At 41.5% G+C, this 18,545-nt stretch overlaps 1 protein-coding gene across 5 annotated transcripts in view; it reads right to left on the reverse strand.

Moving 5' to 3' along the window:
• atp8a1 (ATPase phospholipid transporting 8A1) overlaps nt 1–18,545 on the reverse strand; it is a 157,916-nt gene that overhangs the window by 116,344 nt on the left and 23,027 nt on the right. For all 5 annotated transcript variants that reach the window (XM_053631096.1, XM_053631097.1, XM_053631094.1 and 2 more), the window contains exons 3-4: nt 8,671–8,770; nt 1,307–1,405 (exon numbers count right to left, since the gene is read on the reverse strand). In XM_053631096.1, the coding sequence (XP_053487071.1) occupies nt 1,307–1,405; nt 8,671–8,770 (199 nt within the window). The remainder of the gene's footprint in view (nt 1–1,306; nt 1,406–8,670; nt 8,771–18,545) is intronic.

The following is an 18,545-nucleotide window of genomic DNA, read 5'->3' on the forward strand; positions in this document are numbered from 1 at the left end:
CTCTCTCTTAGAGAGCATGTGTGTACCTTTCTCTGTCTCTCTCACTCTCTCTCTCCAAGCATGTCTGTCTCTTGGTCTCCCTCCGTCTGTGTCTGACTTGCTGTGTGTCTCTCTCTCTCTCTCTTCAAGGGTGTCTGTCTTTTGGTATCTGCCTGTCTCTAGCCGTCTCTCTCTCTCCCTCTCTCTCTGAATCTCTGTCTATCTCTCTGTCTGTGTCTCTTTTCTAGGGTGTCCGTCTCTCTGAATCTGCATGTCTCTCTCTAGCTCTCTGCGCTCTGTCTACGAGTCTCCGACTCTTTCTCCCTGTCTCTCTCTATCTATGTCTATCTACTGCAAAAGGGCAATAGAGAGAAAGACAGACAAAGAGAGAGTGAGAGAATCTAAGCAGACCAGTTCACCACTACATTAAAATGTTTCATTACAGCATTGTGTGTGTGTGTGTGTGTGTGTGTGTGTGTATAAAATCGCCTGAGGGTTTGTGAGTCATATCTTTGTTTGAGAGGCTCACACAGACACAAACGTGACAGGCCAGATTATGACCAAGCACTCTAGATTCACTTCAATTCTGAAACCTTTTTTTATATTTCAGCACACAGAAATATAGGATCTGAAATGAATAACAATGTCCATGTGACATGAACAAAGATGATATAAATGCACTCAACTGATTATTTCTTTAAGAAACAATGACAGGAGAATAGGAGTGGTATTGTAAGAGTGGTACTTACCCTAATGCTCATTAAACTGACCTTACAAACTTCTGCCTATTAGAAGAAACTAAAAACCCTCTGCTGGTTTGTCTGACCACAGGATCCGGTCTGGAGCGATCATGTAACTGCTTAGATGTATCCATACCCGAGATGTGCTCATCACACGTCACAGTGATGAAGTGGATTGTTCAGAGATCAGCAGCTTTCCTCTTGTACCGTTTAAGATGAAATATTTCACAACGAGAGGAGAACTGACGAAAAAGGTTCCTGAAACGTGCCTATATCTTACAGCCCACACTTTTCAAGCATGGCTCTCTCTATTGCAATATACTGTCACTGAGAACTTTACTAGGAACACAATACTAATACTGGGTAGGGCCTCCCTTTGCTATCAAAACAGCCTCAATTATTGAACTATTTTATTAAAAATATCATGGCATGGATTCCACAAGATGTTGGGAACATGCTTTTGAGATTCTGGTCCATGTTGACAGGATTAGCCATCAAAAGCACACCATCATGGTACATAGTACCAAACCAGAATGGTCCAACCAAAATGGCTATTTATTGGTTCTGAAAAGGAGCAGGCTTCTCACCAGATCCTCGATCACCTCCTTCACTGCCGCCACCACTAGGATGAAGAGCAACGGCACCAGCGTGGTCCATCGTCCAGTCGGAGAAACATCCGGAATTTGCTGAAATACACATAAGCATATACATTAATGTTGCTTGCTCCTGCTCATCCATCTGGAAAACCAAGGACATCGAATCTGTCAAAGTTCAATTCACACAAAATCACACCTGAAATCGGTGTGAATTTCTGATGTTCAGCAACTCAGTGGTGAATAAAAGACTGTGTCCTTCATGATGCTCTCCTCTCCAGCAAGCTAGATGGAAGGACATGTTTCTCCTTGAGCTCTCTGTGTGAACCTTAGCCAAACACCCCCGCTGCCACGCCCCCAGACCAAGACTCTAACAATTACAAAGTTATTCAACCCTCATTCCAGGTTTGCTGTCAAAATTGACAGACTTTCAGCTGTTTGCAAAGAACAAAACAAACGAAAGCAATTGAAATAGTTCAACACAACGAATGCTTCAAGTGGTTTCCCCAAATTCAACTGAAATCTTAGATTCCTGAGGAATCCAACGAATGCACCGAATGTTCGGCAACTGAAATTATTCGGCCGAAAATAGCAAAAAATAAGTGAAAAGGCGAATAAATTTGACCGAACAATGACGTGTTTGATGACGCGCCAAATAGCCTAGCAACCAAAGTGAGATGCTCGAATTTCACGACCTCCACTGCCGGCAGCGCACTCAGAGCGATGAGGGGGCGCGCGCATACATGAGCTACGTGCACGAGCGCATGCTCTACAGATGTTGACAACCGTGACATTGTTTACTGTGGACACGTGCGTTTGTTTTGTTTCTGTTCCGGAGTATTCGGTCACGTCGCGAGACGTAAGGGAGTAGAGTACACAAGCAGATAATGACGTATTTATTTAAGGTAACATAACATTAACAACGTATCTAACTATACTATATCTACTATAATACTCCGCGAGGTGTACAGGGACGCGAGCGGTATATATCCCCAATATAATCCGCCGTATAGAACCGGATAGAACCATTTTTTGCACTCTTGTCAATGCACTTTTTTGTTGTAGTCTACAGAGTGTTACATTCTTTCAGCAGTCAGTTATAGGCCTAACATAGGCTATTCAACAGGGGCTCAAAGATTTGGAGATTAATTAAAATATTTTTATTAAGTTATATTGTGCCTTGTTGGTAGCCTATGCCCGCTGGAATGAAAAAAAATGTTCAGTGTTAAATAAATATTTTGAAATTGTAGTTTTTGTAATTGATTTTTTTCTTTGCAAAGCAAGACAAAATAGTAAAAAGCACATTTTGACTATTTAATTTATGCAATGGTGAAAAAAAATGGCAAAATAAATGCAAAAAACACGAAAAAACGTGTTCGGTATTCGGCCTTTGGCCACGTTTGTCATTCTATTCGGTTTCGGCCAAGAATTTTCATTCCGGTGCATCCCTAATTTTTAAGATTTCTAATATAACATAAGGGGGAAGTGGTGGCTTGTCGTTAAGGCTCTGGGTTACTGATCAGAAGGTCGGGGGTTCAAGCCCCAGCACTGCCAAGCTGCCACTGTTGGGCTCTTGAGCAAGGCCCTCTCTGCTCCAGGGGCACCGTATCATGGCTGACCCTGCACTCTAACCCCAGCTTCCTGACATGCTGTGGTATGCGGAGAAAAGAATTTCACTGTGCATATGTATACGTGATAAATAAAGACTCATTATTCCTAATGCGCAATGGCCTCCAGTTCAGTAATATTTTTGAGTTTGCATGCTGCAACTGCCTTCTTCAAATCCCACCAGAGATTTTCTATGGTGTTCAAGTCAGGTGACTGTGATGGCCCTGTAGAATCTTCCAGGACTTCTTCTCCAACCAAGCCTTGATGGAATTTGAGGTATGCTTGGGATCATTGTCCTGTTGGAAAGTCCAATGACGCCCAAGCTTCAGCTTCCTCACAGACGGCATGACGTTTTTCCTAGGATTTCATGATACTTCAATGAATCCATCTTGCCTTCCACACGCTGCAGGTTTCCAGTGCCAGAGGATGCAAAGCAGCCCCAGAGCATCACCGAGCCACCACCATGATTGACTGGGTGTTCTTCCTCTAGACATACCGCTGATCCATCGTGCTGGAAAGTTCTGTGGCTTATTTATAGGATTTTGAGCCAAATTTTCTTGTGCTTGGACAACTTGGAGTTCTGGCATGGAAACCTTCTGCATTTAGTACGCACCTTACTGTGGTCACTGAAAGTCTTGCTGCAGGTCTTTTGCAGTCACTCAAGTGTTTTTTACAACCTGCCTTCTCAGAAATCTGGTTGCAGCTGTAGAAAGCTGTATAGCTTTCTTTTTCTGCCCTTCCAGGTATTTCAAATAGTTTCTACCCCTAGCCAGGTATTTCATGTTTTCCAGCTCAAGCACACCTGGTGCAACTAATGAAGCCCTTGATTAGTTGCATCAGGTGTGCTTGAGACACCCGTTTTGCATATTTGTGCTGTTCTGCGGGATTCTATTCAGAGGGTTGAATAATTTGAAACTGGAGAAGTCATTATAAGTTTCATTTTCAGTTGAATTTGGGGAGACCACTTGAAACATTCGTTGTGTTGAACTATTTCAATTGCTTTGGTTTGATTTGTTCATTGCAAACAGCTGAAAGTCTGTCAATTTTGAAAATAAACCTGATTTGCAGTGGTGGTTGAAGAATTTTGATTGCAACTGTAGGGGTGTTCAATATTTGAATGATTCCCGCTCATATTTATGAAGCTCCGCCCCAAGGATCTACTGTGGCCTGCAGAGTGTCTATAAAATGACTGACAGGAGGCGCATCCAAACACAAACAAGCATTCCAGACCAGAAGTCAGGTTTTCAAACAGGGTTTCTCAGCGAGTTAATACACTTTTCCTTAGAGCACGGCTTAATGGGTGTTTTTTTTTTTTTTTTTTTTAAATCAGGTTCTACAGATCTTCCAGGTTATATGTACAAGTAAGCAATAAAAAATATCAACTACTGCATCTATAAACGCAGCACTACTGTTTTATTGGCGAATCTGAATATACAGACATGTACAATACGCAGGGGTGGACAAATTAGGTCGAATCCAGGACATTAATTTTTATAGTTTACATCAGACAAGTAGGTTCAGTAGGGTAGCATTGATCAGTGGGGTTTTTTTTTTTTCCATCATTCAACAACAGTGGAAAGAAAAACAGTATTGACATACAGCAATTTTTATTTGCTATGGACATTTACCCAAAATGTGCATCAAAGTGGTTAAGTTTGTTATAGCATGTGCTACACATTTAAAATCACATGGCCTACTACATCACTTTTACTAGTTATTACCATTACTAGTTATTACTAACACACAGGCATGTGGAAATAAACCAGGGCAAAATAAAATGCAACCAAAAAAAAAACAAAAAAAAAAACATAACACTCCTACCAGCACAACATGCACTAACATAGCTGTAAAACATGATGAGAGAAAATTAAGATGCTAACCTGACTTATTTTTACAATATAGCATAACGCATAAAATATGTTGTGTGATGTGAAGAGAAAACATCACAGCTTAAAGCTGAACGTTGGTTAACAGCTTGCCGACTTTGGCAATGGGCAAACACAAAAGGGTAATGGTCAGCTCGTCCATACGTGCTAAATTTTATACTCAATACAGCCAGGGCCATAAGTATTTGGACAGCAATTTTGCCTCTGCGACTGGGTCAGTGCCGTTTATTGATGTTGAGACTGCTGATAAAAGAAGCAGGATGAATTCTGAGGCATATAGGGCTATACCTTCTGCTCAGTTAGTCAAATGCTGCAAAACTGATAGGATGGCACTTCACAGAACAGATGGATAATTACCCAAAGCATACAGCAAAAGCAACCCAAGAGCTTCTTAATCGAAAAATTAAATGTTCTTAAATGTTGACCAATGATCTCAACCCAATTGAGCGTGCTTTTCACTTACTGAAGACAAAAATGAAGGCAGAAAGATCCAGAAACAAGCAGCAATGGGAGACAGCTGCAGTAAAGGCCATGCAAAGCACATCAAGTGAGGAAACTCATTTGGTGATGTCCATGGGTTCCAGACTTCAAGCAGTCATTGACTGCACGGGATTTGCATCCAAGTATTAAAAAAATAATAATAATCTTAATATTTATTATTATGTTGGTTTGTCCAATTACTTTTGAGCCTGTGAAAATGGAGGGATTCTGCAAAACAATGGCTGTAATTCCTAAACGGTTAATGCAATATCATGGATAAACCCCTTGAATTAAAGCTGAAAGTCTACACTTCAATCATGTCTTGATTGCTTCATTTGAAGTCCATTGTGGTGGTGTACAGTGGCAAAATTCTGAAAATTGAGCCACTGTCCAAACACTTATGGACCCGACTGTGTATACACTATATGACCAAAAGTTTGTGGACACCTCACCATCACACCCATATGTGCTATTGGAACTTTACATTCCAGATTTAGTCCCCCTTTCACTGTTATAATCACCTCCACTCTTCAGGGAAGGCTTTCCACTAGAAATTTGTGGGGAGCTCGCTTTGTGCTTAGGTGCACTGTCATACTGGAACAAGTTTGGGCCGCTTAGTTCCAGTGAAGGGAAACGGTAATGCTACAGCATACACAGACATCCTATACAACTGTGTGGCAACAGTTTAAGTTAGACCCATATACTGGTGTAATGGTCAGGTGTCCACAAACATTTGGCCATATACTGTATACTAAAGTATACACTACTTTTCTGTTGTCAGTTTCCAGGCAACCAAAACACAGGCCTAGGCAGCATACTGGAGTTTTTACTTGGCTGGTTGGCTAGCTAATCAATTTATGATTTGTCCACCCTTGTTGTATATTGTTAAAATGTCTATTAGTATAATGCAATTATATATTTTTAAATGTTTTAATTTTTTTAATCATATTGCTTAACCTTCAAGAACTCGGCATATCATTCTCACTGCTGAACATATTAACATCATTTACAACCAAGACCAGACAGCATTAGGGACTGACAGCAGCAGAGTTCATACAGATTCTTCATAAAGAAATTCCAGGACTTTCAAGGACTTTTCAAGCACCATTTTTTTTTGTTTTCAAGGATTATACAAGAGATGTCCATCCATCCATCCATCTTCTCTACCGCTTATCCTACACATTGGTCACGGGACCTGGAGCCTATTGCAGGGGACTCAGGACAAGAGGTGGGGGATACCGCAGGGCACAATCACAAATCACACACACACACACACACACACACACACACACACACACACACACACACACCCATTCATACACTACGGACAATTTGGAAATGCCAATCAACCGACAACTCATGTCTTTGGACTGGGGGAGGAAACTAGAGTACAAAGAGGAAATCCCCGAAGCGGGGGGAGAACGGGTAAGCTCTGCACACACACGGCGGAGTTGGGAAGCAAACTGCCAACCCTGCAGGTGTGAGGCAAACATGATAACCACTAAGTCACCGTGCTCCCTACAAGAGAGGTCATTCAAACAATCTTTATTTTGTCTTTTTAAATTAAAAAAAAAAAAAAAAAATCATAATAATAAAATACAACCAATTTTTATATGGCACCTTGTCCAGCCATGCTGGACTGAATTTACATTTCCCAGACATTGCTTCGTCTTCACCATGACATAGGTATACTCCAGGTGAGTGACAGGAGCACTGTTCCAACAACTTTCAGTGGAAAGTCTGCCTAGTGTCAGCTGTTTACATCCGTTTACTTCTCTCCTAATCTCTGTGCTCACATACTGTATTTTGCATATGTATGTTTTACGTATGTTGCAGCGGGGTGTCATATTTTAAAGTGAAAGGATGTAAACATTGTTTTCCATCGAAAATAAACAACTTTTTAGCGATTTCGTATTTTTTGATTTGTTGTCATTTAAGCACTTTTTTTTTTTTTTTGCATTTTGGCTATTTTCAAGGTTTTCCAGTGCTTAAATTTCAAAAAAGCCCAATTCAAGCACTTTAAGCACCTTGTATGAACCCTGCAGCAGTAATGTATATGAAACGTTGCAGTCGGAACTTCTGATCTATGAAACCAATAAATGGATTCATTAAATCTAAGTGCTCTTTATCCACGTGAGATCTCATTTAAACAACCACAACCATGATGGCCATCATAACACAGTCTCTGTAATATATTATAAACTTTTTTCTGCATAATGTAAAGTAATAAAGTGGGTGGAAATACGCAAGCTTAATGTGCCCTGAAGGATGAAGAGAACGACTGATAGCACTGTTGTCTAATGACAATAAAAGACAGGAAACAGAATCTTACTCTGCATTCTCGGCTCTTACGTTAGTGACGGCACGAAAACTGTTCAAAAGGCAGGTTCCCTGTGCGCCTTCATCTGAAATTTCAGGTAACTGGGTTTAGCTGCCCTACAATAACACTGTCCATGTGCTCATCGTGCTCTTTCTCTCGTCAACAGCTCAGCGTCGCTGCATTGACAGCTGGAGAACACAGACACCTACCACTTGTGATCACATTTTTCCCCATCATTCTGATGTTTGATGTGAACATTAACTGAAGCTCTTGACCCATATCTGCATCATTTTATGCATTGTGCTGCTGCCACATGATTAAACAATTGACTAACTGCATAAATGAGCAGGTGTATATGTGTTCCTATTAAAGTGGATGGTGAGTGCATAAAGATAAGTGACAAATTAAAGGAAAACTGGTGGCAGTTATGCTGTAGGGGGCATTTATTTATTTTGTTGGTATAGCTTGGGTTAACTTGTCCACTTACAGGAACGAATCTCTGCAAAGCAATACAACATTGTTCTGACTGATCACCTTTATTTTATGAGGAAACAGTTCTATCCTGATAGGAGTGGTCTGTCTCAGGGCTCACGTGATGGCTTTAATGAGAATGAAAATGAGGTCGTCATATTTTAAAGCATATTCTATGGCCTTCAGATCTCACCAAATCTCAACCCAACTGAACACTTATGGGAGATTTTGGAACGAAGTGTTAGTGCTATCCACCATCATCACCACCACCACCCCTGCTGAAGGAATATCTCTGGGTAGAACAGTGATCATCCATACAGTACAGTTTCACAGACTTACAGAATCGATTCCAAGGAGCACTGAAGCTGTTCTGACAGCTCATGGTAGCTCAACACCACTTAATGTTAGGTTTGTTTTTTTTTTTCTTTTGTCAAATGTGTCTAATTTAATCGGTGGAAAAAATGACCAACGGGAAGTCTGCTGGGTTCCTCCAAAGTTCAGCTAGAATTATAGAGTGGATCTGAGGCCTCTTTCCAGAGCAAGTTGAGCCTAAGATAGATGTTTATCAGTGGCACTCGGGTCTGGTGTTTTACCTGCAGCAGGGCGATGAACAGGAAGAAGGAGTTGGCTGCTCTTCTGAATTGTGAGTAGAGGAACCGTGGGAGGAAAGTGAGCACGTTGTACTTCGCCGTGCTGGAGAAGGAAACAGAGTAACCGGTGAGTCAGATTACAGCAGTAGACACTATAATCAAAATTAGCAATAGCAAAATCCTGCTTCTCTACTGAACCCTAACACAGTGGTAGACTAAATGACCAAAATATTATACCATGTATAATATTTACAATAAAAACATTTTTACGATACCCAATATATGTGCCAACATGTTTAGGTTTGCAAAATTATAATATCGTTGGCCTCCTGGATGCACTCTAATATATAATTTCACCCTATAGTGGGAAAATCGTGAGTTTGAATACTGACAACACCACATCCAGGAGAGACGCAAAATTGCAAAATACTCTCTGTGGGAGGTGGGAGGGATGTTGTTATTCTCTCTCCTGTCAATCTGAGTGACACTAGCCAATCATGGGCATCTGTGAGCTCATGTATGTGGAAGAGAGCAGACAGTGTTGTGTTGCCCTCTGACACAGCATGAGCAGCAGTTCTAAAAGATGCAGAGATTGGCTTCATGTGTCTCGAAGAGGGACGTGGCTGAGTTAGCTAGTGTGTGGGAACTGGGTAAAACAAAATATTGTTACTTAAAGGAAAGTCCCACTTACACATAACACAACTAACAATAAATAGAAGCTGGTAGCCACCAATTATCACCACTCGATGTGCACAGTGTTCATTAATGACCATTCACATTTGGTCACTGTTAGCTGCATTAGCGGAGTCAGTGTCAAATACCCTGACAATACCCATGATGCTCTCAGAAAAGAGTTGTTAATGAAATTTATTATGATATTAATAGTATATTGTCATATAGAAAAACTCATCCAATCCCCGCTAATAATCATACCCAATCTGAGCAACAACAACAACAACCACCAACTCTGCTTGTGCTGGAAATATACGCAGAATCAACCGAGAGGAAAGGAAACACAAACTGGGCATGTGGAGTAAATAACTCAGTGCCTGATCACGTTTGGACCCGCACCAAATAAGGGAGAAGCGAGAGAGAGAGAGAGAGAGAGAGAGAGAGAGAGAGAGAGAGAGAGAGAGAGAGAGAACAGGGAACAGAGTGAGTTATGGTTGTAGGAGCTTGGCAAAGACTCCATCAGGCTCTTGTGTGAATTATGCCCACATTAGGGAGTGGGCAGCAGGCAGTGCATTGTGGGGTGATATATATAAACCCTGTACCCCCTCACAAGCCTGTTTACACAACAGCTCACTGCCACCCACCCATCTTTATTATCTTATATATTCACCATCATCAGCCCCATTGGTGCTCTTATGTGTTGCCATCGATACTGACTATAAGTGATTTTTTTTTTAATCAATTATACTCAAAAGGTGAATTTTAGGTGTTGTGGATTTATCACTTAACATGGGTCCTCCACATTAAAGGTGCATTAAGGGTAAAATTACTCTCCTCCTAACCCCCCCCAAGATGGTTAGCTGGTTTCAACATCTGAAAGATTGTCTTTTACACCTTGAGTTCACTCCCCCATTCCCACCCTTGTTCATGAAGTTCAGCATCCAGGATGTTAGGGGAATCACACTGTGTCTATAAAATGACTGACAGAAGGCAGATCCAAACCTCCACACCAGGAGTCAGTTTTCTAAACGGGTTTTCTCAGCATCTTTATAAACTTTTTCTAAGGCCATAGCTTAATCTTTTGTTGTTTTTGTTTTCCAGTCATGTTCTACATATCTTCCAGGTTATTTGTTCAAGTAAGGAATAAATAAGTCAACCTTTTCCAGACACCTGATCAGTTTCTATTAAATAACCTAGTTTTGGTTCCCGTGCCCTCCTAATTCTGTCCTTAGTGCCAACTCCAAGCTTTTCAGCAGTATAGGGGTGGAGCCTGCAGAACTCACACTGTACCAGTCCTCGTCACTTTCCTCATGGCGTCATGGGAACATCTTTTGTACCTTTAGTGTGCATCTGTTACCTGAGAAGGTGCATGTAGTGTCCCTTCAAAGCCTTCAAAAACTAATTAAAAAGGTACAACACCGGTAACACTGAAGGTTCGGTCACGTTCACATTTGACCCATTCTGATGTTTGATGTGTACATGAACTGAACTTCTGACCTGTATTTGCAAAATTTAATGCACTGCTCTGCTGCCACATTACTGCAGAACTACATGAAGGAGGACAAGTGTTCCTAATACTGTAGCTGGTGGGTGTATATTCACATTAAAAGCAAAAGATGCATAGTAGGCTAAACTACATGAAAAAGATTCCAAGGAATGGAATAGTTTAGTACTACTCCCCCCCCCCAAAGTGTAGGATGTAAGGTATGAAAACTTTGAGTATCAGACTTTACATAAGTATGACATAAGCTTAAGCAGCTTTAAATGGTTTGCAGTTTTTAGCCTAGATACACTACAGCAGTTAGAAGGTTTATTTAACTCAATATTCTACGTCTGCTCTCGTGATACGACGGGACCCGGAAGCGCTGCACTGTTTACAGCGGAGGTAGAGGGACGCTGTACACAAACTGAGTCACATAGAACGATCTTTCTAACAAAGACGTGTGCAGATTTCGACATAGAGGAGGACTTGCATTGTTTTGTCCGCGCTCACATCAACACAACACGTGTGCGTCGTGGTTCTCCCGTGAACGCGCGTCAGAGATCGATGCGGAAGTGAAGATATTTTGTGAATAATTTTAGGGTTTTTTGCACACATACACACACACACACACACACACACACACACACACACACACACACAAAGTGTTCGTATCGCTTCATAAAATTCCGCTTAAACCACTGGAGTCACATGCATTACATTTACGATGCCTTTATAAACTTTTTGATGCTTGAAAGTTTTGGTTACTGGACTGTAAGCAGAGTGGCAAATCTCCCAGGTTTCGTTAAAAATGTCTTCATGCGTATTCTGACGATGAACAAAAGTCTCCGGATTTGGAATGACATGAGGGTGAGTAACTGATGACAGAATTCTCATTTTAGGGTGAACTATCCCTTTAATACTGACTCGGCGGAAATTTAGCTAAGGAGGATGTGCAAATGTTGCGATCATGAATACCCACAGAGTGATCAAGTACAGGCTGTGTGAAACATTACAGCAGATCTGATTGAAAGAACCAGCAGGCTCGCAGCAGCTTTTGAACAGCAAATGGATGAAACTAGCGTGCACCATTTTGTAAAACCAGAGCGCACAAAAGTGAAGTATGGAATCGTGCGATCGAGCCACGGTTAGAACCAATTCTTCTATATAAACTCAAGGCTGTGATTATGAGTCTTGCCCTCGATGAAAATTATAATGATAATGAGTTTTTATTGGTCACATATACAGTAGAGCACAGTGAAATTGTTTTCTTCGCATACCCCAGCCTGTCAGGAAACTGGGGTCAGAGCGCAGGGTCAGCCATGATACAGCGCCCCTGGAGAAGAGAGGGTTAAGGGCCTTGCTCAAGGTCCCAACAATGGCAGCCTGGCAGTGCTGGGGCTTGAACCCCCAACCTTCCGATCAGTAACCCAGAGCCTTAACCGCCCACCAAATAACCACTCTTTACAACCGTGGTGAGCAGAAAAGCATCTCAGAATGCACAACACATCAAACCTTGAGGCGTCACGCCACAAGAAGACCATACTGGGGTTCACTTCCGTCAGCCAAGAACAAGCATCTGAGGCTATAGCTTATATATTTCCAATCTTTAACTGTCCCGCTTCAGTCACAGTCACCCCATTTTGATGTTTGACGTGAACATGAACTCAACTTCATGATTTCATGCATTATGAAGGCTTTAATTATATATATATATATAAAAAAAAGGCCAAAGCAGCATGATGTAATGCAACAGACATATTTTCGTGCCTCTCACACTCACACACACCACACTAGAGAGATATCCGGGAGTGAGTGAAAAGCGATAGCACCCCTCTTATTGTCTGTGCTTCATGGATTCGGCTTTCAGAGATCACTATCAGACAATAGCGAGCGGTAGCCAATTAGCAACATGATGTGAGATGGAAAGTTTTGGCAAGAGCTCGGCTTACTCTGATCTTTCTCCTTTTTCTGGCTGTTCCCCAGCATTTACTAGAACAGGCACGGCCCTGAACTACCGTGAACACGGAGCCACATCCAGCTCTCAGAGCTAGTGCCGAGATGCTGCGTTCCTCCGTGCACTCGCTCTCTGCGTTTTCATCCGTCGTTCTGTCTCTCGTGTACAACAAATCCTTTTTCCTTTGCTTGAAACGAGTCTCTAGACACCTACAAAATTCCACATGGAATATAAATTATGTCATTATATGCTTTTCTGATAGAACATGATATCTATTTCTAATCATTATAAAATGATGGGAAGCAGCTGATATGATGTTAATATGTTTTTACTTAATCTTAAAAAATATATAGTCTTTTAAAATTTTTATTATTTTTATTTTTTAGTGTTAAATCTTTTTAACACTATACAGTTCCCTCCACTAATATTGGCACCCTTGGTAAATATGAGCAAAGAAGGCTGTGAAAATTTGTCTATTGTTTAACCTTTTCATTAAAAATAAATAAATAAATAAATAAACAAACAAACAAACTGCTCTCATGGATATCAAACAATTGCAAATAAAACACAGGTTTCTTAAAAAAAAAAAAAAATCTTTGTTAAATATAGGTGTGCAACAATTATTGTTTTTTCCCCCCCATTTTTAACCCATGATGATTTATTCTGGGATTTCCATCACTGCTAGAACTGCAGCTTTTTATATCGTTCAGTAAAACTGCTGGTTCAGTGTCTGTAGTGTCAGCAGTTTTAGTGTGTTTTCACACTTGCATGTAAAACATGAGAGGACTCGTACAGAGCGCGAGTGTTGTCACAGAGTGGTATGACTTAACTAGCTTAACTGCTGGTAAGTTTTCGGCCACGGGGGGGATTGGTTACAAGTGCTGCATTATTTAATGGAGAGAAAGCTGTGGCCTGTTGGTGCTTACACACATTCGCTTCTCAGGTGCACGTAGGAAAAAGGTCGAGGAGTAACCTTCATGGCGTGTGTAAGTTTTGTTTTACAGTGTTTGCAAGTTTCTTTAGATACCACATATTATGCAAGTGCACAGTCGGGTGTTTTGTGAGTGTGTGTTTCATGTGTGTGATGATCGTAATGTTACTCCACACACGTCCTTGGTAGTGTGAAGTGCTATGCTCAGCACTCTGACGCTGAAGGCAGCATTTGGCCTGGTCAATTCGCTTAGGACCCCGAGTGCCCCTCCAGCATGCATTAACATTCCAACAAGATCCAGCCTGACAAGCTGCCATCTGAACACTACACACACACACACTTTCACACTCCTTCTCGCACATGCGCGCGCACACACACTCGTGCATAAACCTTGGTGCAGTCTCAGGCAAACTGTGATCCATATAGAACCTGGGCATCGTTTCCAATCTCCCCCCAGAAGTATAAATGTATAAATACAATCAGACAGAATATGAAATGGTTTAGTAGTTAGCATGTTTGCCTCGCACCTCCATGGTTAAAAAGGTTTATCAACCTTTCAATAAAAGTATAAAGGCTTAATTTTTTTCAATAAGGCCAAAACTAACTACATTTCCCATAACAGCTCCTATAATGCCTGATGAGGTTGGAGAATACATGGCCAGGGATCTGAGACCATTCCTCCATGCAGAATCTCTCCAGATCCTTCACATTTCGAGGTCCACGTTGGTGGACTCTCCTCTTCAGTTCACCACACAGGTTTTCTATGGGTTTGAAGTCAGGGGACTGGGATAGCCATGGCAGTGCCTTGATTTTGTGGTCAGTAAACCATTTTTGTGTTGATTTTGATGTATGTTTTGGATCATTGTCCTGCTGGAAGATCCAACCATGATTTACTAAAGTTTCTGTAACACATTGGGGTTTTTTTGTACGTGCGATCTACATGGGGCAGTGGTGGCTTAATGGTTAAGGCGCTGGGTTACTGATCAGAAGGTTGGGGGTTGAAGCCCCAGCACAGCCAAGCTGCCACTGTTGGGCCCTTGAGTATGGCTGACCCCAGCTTCCTAACAATGGGATACGCTGCAAAAAGAATTTCACTGTGCTGTAATGTACAAATAAAGGCTTCTAAAAAAATTCCACACTGAGCGATGTCCACAAAACTCCAACGCTCACAGAGCTGAAAATGATTAAAACAGTGACAGAGCGCCTTCTGCTTGCAGTTGAGCCACTGAAACTCTTCCTCCTTGTACAGAGCAACATGCAACCATTTGTTATGTCTTCTTGTAATGGCTAGTATTACATGTCACAGGATCGCAGGGAGCCTGGAGCCTAACCCAGGGGATTCGGGGCACAAGGCGAGGGACACCCTGGACAGGGTGAAAAACCCATTGCAGGTCATATCACAGGGACTGGGGGAGGAAACCAGAGTACATGGAGGAAACCCACAAAGCACTGGGAGAACATGCAAACTCCGTGCCTACCGGGCAGAGGTGGGAATTGAACCCCTAGCCCCAGAGTCAAAAGTGCTAACCACTATGCAAAGATTATGAAAATCATAATGTTATTGCAGCAGCTCTTAAACACACACACACACTTATTTACTGAGCTAATAACACTGTAAACACGCAGTGTAAACTTACTGTGTCTGTATAAACCTACAACTGCTTTGTGTTTAGCTTCACACACTCAATTCAATGCTTTCATTACTACGATTTCAAATGTAGAAAACTGATCTCTGAGAAGTGATGCTGTGTATCCTGCATCTGCAAAATGAATACAGCAAAAAGGAAAAAAAATACAAATAAAAAAATTAAATTAAATAAAAAATTTAAGGCATGAGGTAAGCTAGAGATCATTGTTAACGAACTTTTAACTTGCAGCATAAACAGGACAGAGGGCAATTCAGACGCAAACCCATGTGTGTATGTGTGTGTGGTGTAAAATAAATAAACAAACAAACAGATGAATAATTGATACGAAAGAAAACGGAGCTTCCAGGCGACTCACGCAGCAGGAATGCAAACGCTAACTTGGCCTGATAGAAGATGCCCGTCCAGACGTTATTTACAGTAAAGAGGAGAGAAAGAAAGGAGGGAGAGGGGAAAAAACCCCAAAACAACAGTGCATCTGCATCTAATCCCCTTTTAAAGTGTTAAGTGCACACGGAGTTGGCAGTGTATTAGACACTGCAGTACAGGTACGGAGTGCATCGGGCACGGCAGTGCTGCTGTGGTTTTTAAACACTGTACTGTATGTGCTGTATCTACTGGCCACTTTAGTACACGTATCGAACTTGTTAATCTTCCTTGGAGGTGCACAGATACTACAGCTCGATTTTAATGGAAGGAAATTTGTGCCAGAAGTATTGAACGTAACTTTTCAAGAAACTAACAAAAATATACAGCGAGAAAGAAGAAGAAAATAAAAACCACTCTGAACCTGAAAACAGTGAACTCGGTGGCAAAAATTTAACATGGTCTTCAAATAATGGTCTTCAAAAGTTTACGTTCACCACTCTGGCACAAATCTTTGGTGTGGGTGGGCTTAACAGCAATACACTCTCACTGGCTAGTGAGATTTGGATCGACAGCTCGAGTATCCAGCTGAGGAGGAGGATGATGATGATGAGGATGATGAGGATGAGGATGATGATGACGACAGCGATGCTCCAGGTCGTACGAGACTAACCAAACCACAAATATTAAATTATGAACTGATATACTGACCGAGGAAGTGAGTAATTTCCACTACAAAGTACTCCAAAATTTATACCCCAAAGTCTCTACTTACAGTTCAGGGAGCTGTTGATCCAAATGTCGTGACTGGGGCTAAAATCATGCAGTGCACATTGATCATAAGAGAAAATAACTCTACTGTATGAGGTAACAGCAGGTGATGCACTACTTTCTCATACTATTTAGTACGCTAGTATACCAAGTGAAACGAACCTGGAGAAATGTGCTAAATAAAGAGTGGAATGTTTGGAGTCATTGACTTGAATCATTTGAGTCTGTTCAGTTAAATGATTTGTTCACTAGTTGCACGGCTTTCCTGAATGTGCAGCTTGACTCAAGCTTGACTTACTGAACACACATGGGAGAATCTGGGTTATGACCAAAGCTACTTTTTGACTATGATTAGACGATTGTCCCACCTGTTTCACATCACCTTCTTATTTCACATCGCTATTAGTCCTAAATTGCCCCTGTCCAAATTTTTTGGAACCTGTTGCACGCATCAATTTCAAAATAAAGGTTTATCTTCAAAAAACTATGCAGTTGATTAGGTATAGCATCAAATACCCTGTCTTTATATGTTTTTTGTTTATATACAAGTCAAAGTACATTTACAAATCACTCTTCTTTGTTTTTATTAGCATTTTCCATACTGTCCCAGCTTTTTCGGAATTGGGGTTGTATAATAAAAGTTAAGCACTTTAGTGGAATTAAACATACATGGAATTTTTACAGACACTCCCTTTTCTGATTTACAGGCGTATGCCTGGAAATCTGATCCTGCAGAATGAACAATTAGGGGATTTAATCTTTTCATTTCCTTCTGGTTTTTGTTACACACACACACACACACACACACACACACACACACACACACACACACGTTTTATAAAAACTTTCCGTAATAAATTTTTACTTTAAATTACCCCTGTGATACTGTAAATCCATGATATTTTTAGAAATACCTTAGAAAATGTTCACGATCATAACGTGAACATTTCAAACCCCTACACATGACGGACTGGGTGTGTGATGGGTAAAAGTCTATCAGAGAAAATACTAAATGAAGTGTTTTAAAACTCTGACATTCTCTGCATGTGAAGCTGTAATCAGCACACAGGGCGGTAGCGTTCATGAGGATGATGCCTCAGGGAAGCAAAAACAGGAAGTGAAAATAAAAACTCACCTACACAGCACCGTGTGTGTGTGTGTGTGTGTGTGTGTGTGTGTGTGTGTGTGTGTGTGTGCGCGCGCGCGTACACTAGCATGTTTTATAACTTTCCTTGTCAGACACAAATTATGACCTCATTCCCACTTAAGTAGTTCAGTGTTTAAAAGAGGAGATGTGAGGGTGAAAATGAAATAAACTAACAAATATTTCTCACTTTCTAATTCTGTTCCAAGTCGCACACTCACCCGACGTTCTCAGGCCAACGCACACCGTCACACACTTTGCTAAAATTATACTTTTCTCACTGTGTGTGTGTGCTTTTAATACATGTTGTCCTTCTCTGCTGCCAGGGTAAAAGTCATTTGTGTCAACAACACTATGCTTATATCTCACCGACTTACTGTCTCTCTCCGTCTGTCTGAGTGTCTGTCCGAGTGTCTCTGTCCGAGTGTGTGCGTCTCTCTGTCCGAGTGTGTGCGTCTCTCTGTCCGAGTGTCGCTCGGTGTGTTTCTCTGTGTCTGTCTTAATCCGACTCCGTGTCTCTCTGTGTCAGTGTCTCTCTGTGTCAGTGTCTCTCTATCAGAGTCTGTGTCTCTCTCTGTCCGTGTCTCTCTAAGTCTCGCTGTCTCTGTGTGTCCGCATGTCTCTCCATCAGAGTCTGTGTCTCTCTGTGTCAGTGTCTCTCTATCAGAGTCTGTGTCTCTCTCCAAGTCTTGCTGTCTGTGTCCGCATGTCTCTCCATCAGAGTCTGTGTCTCTCTGTGTCAGTGTCTCTCTATCAGAGTCTGTGTCTCTCTCTGTGCGTGTCTCTCTATTTGAGTCTCGCTGTCGCTGTGTGTCCGCATGTCTCTCCATCGGAGTCGGTGTGACTCCCTCTCTGTCCGACTCTGTGCATCTCTCTGTATCTTACTGTCTCTCTGTCACTTTGTTTTTCTC

Source organism: Ictalurus furcatus, chromosome 8 (genome assembly GCF_023375685.1).
Source record: "Ictalurus furcatus strain D&B chromosome 8, Billie_1.0, whole genome shotgun sequence".
Lineage (NCBI taxonomy): Eukaryota > Metazoa > Chordata > Actinopteri > Siluriformes > Ictaluridae > Ictalurus > Ictalurus furcatus.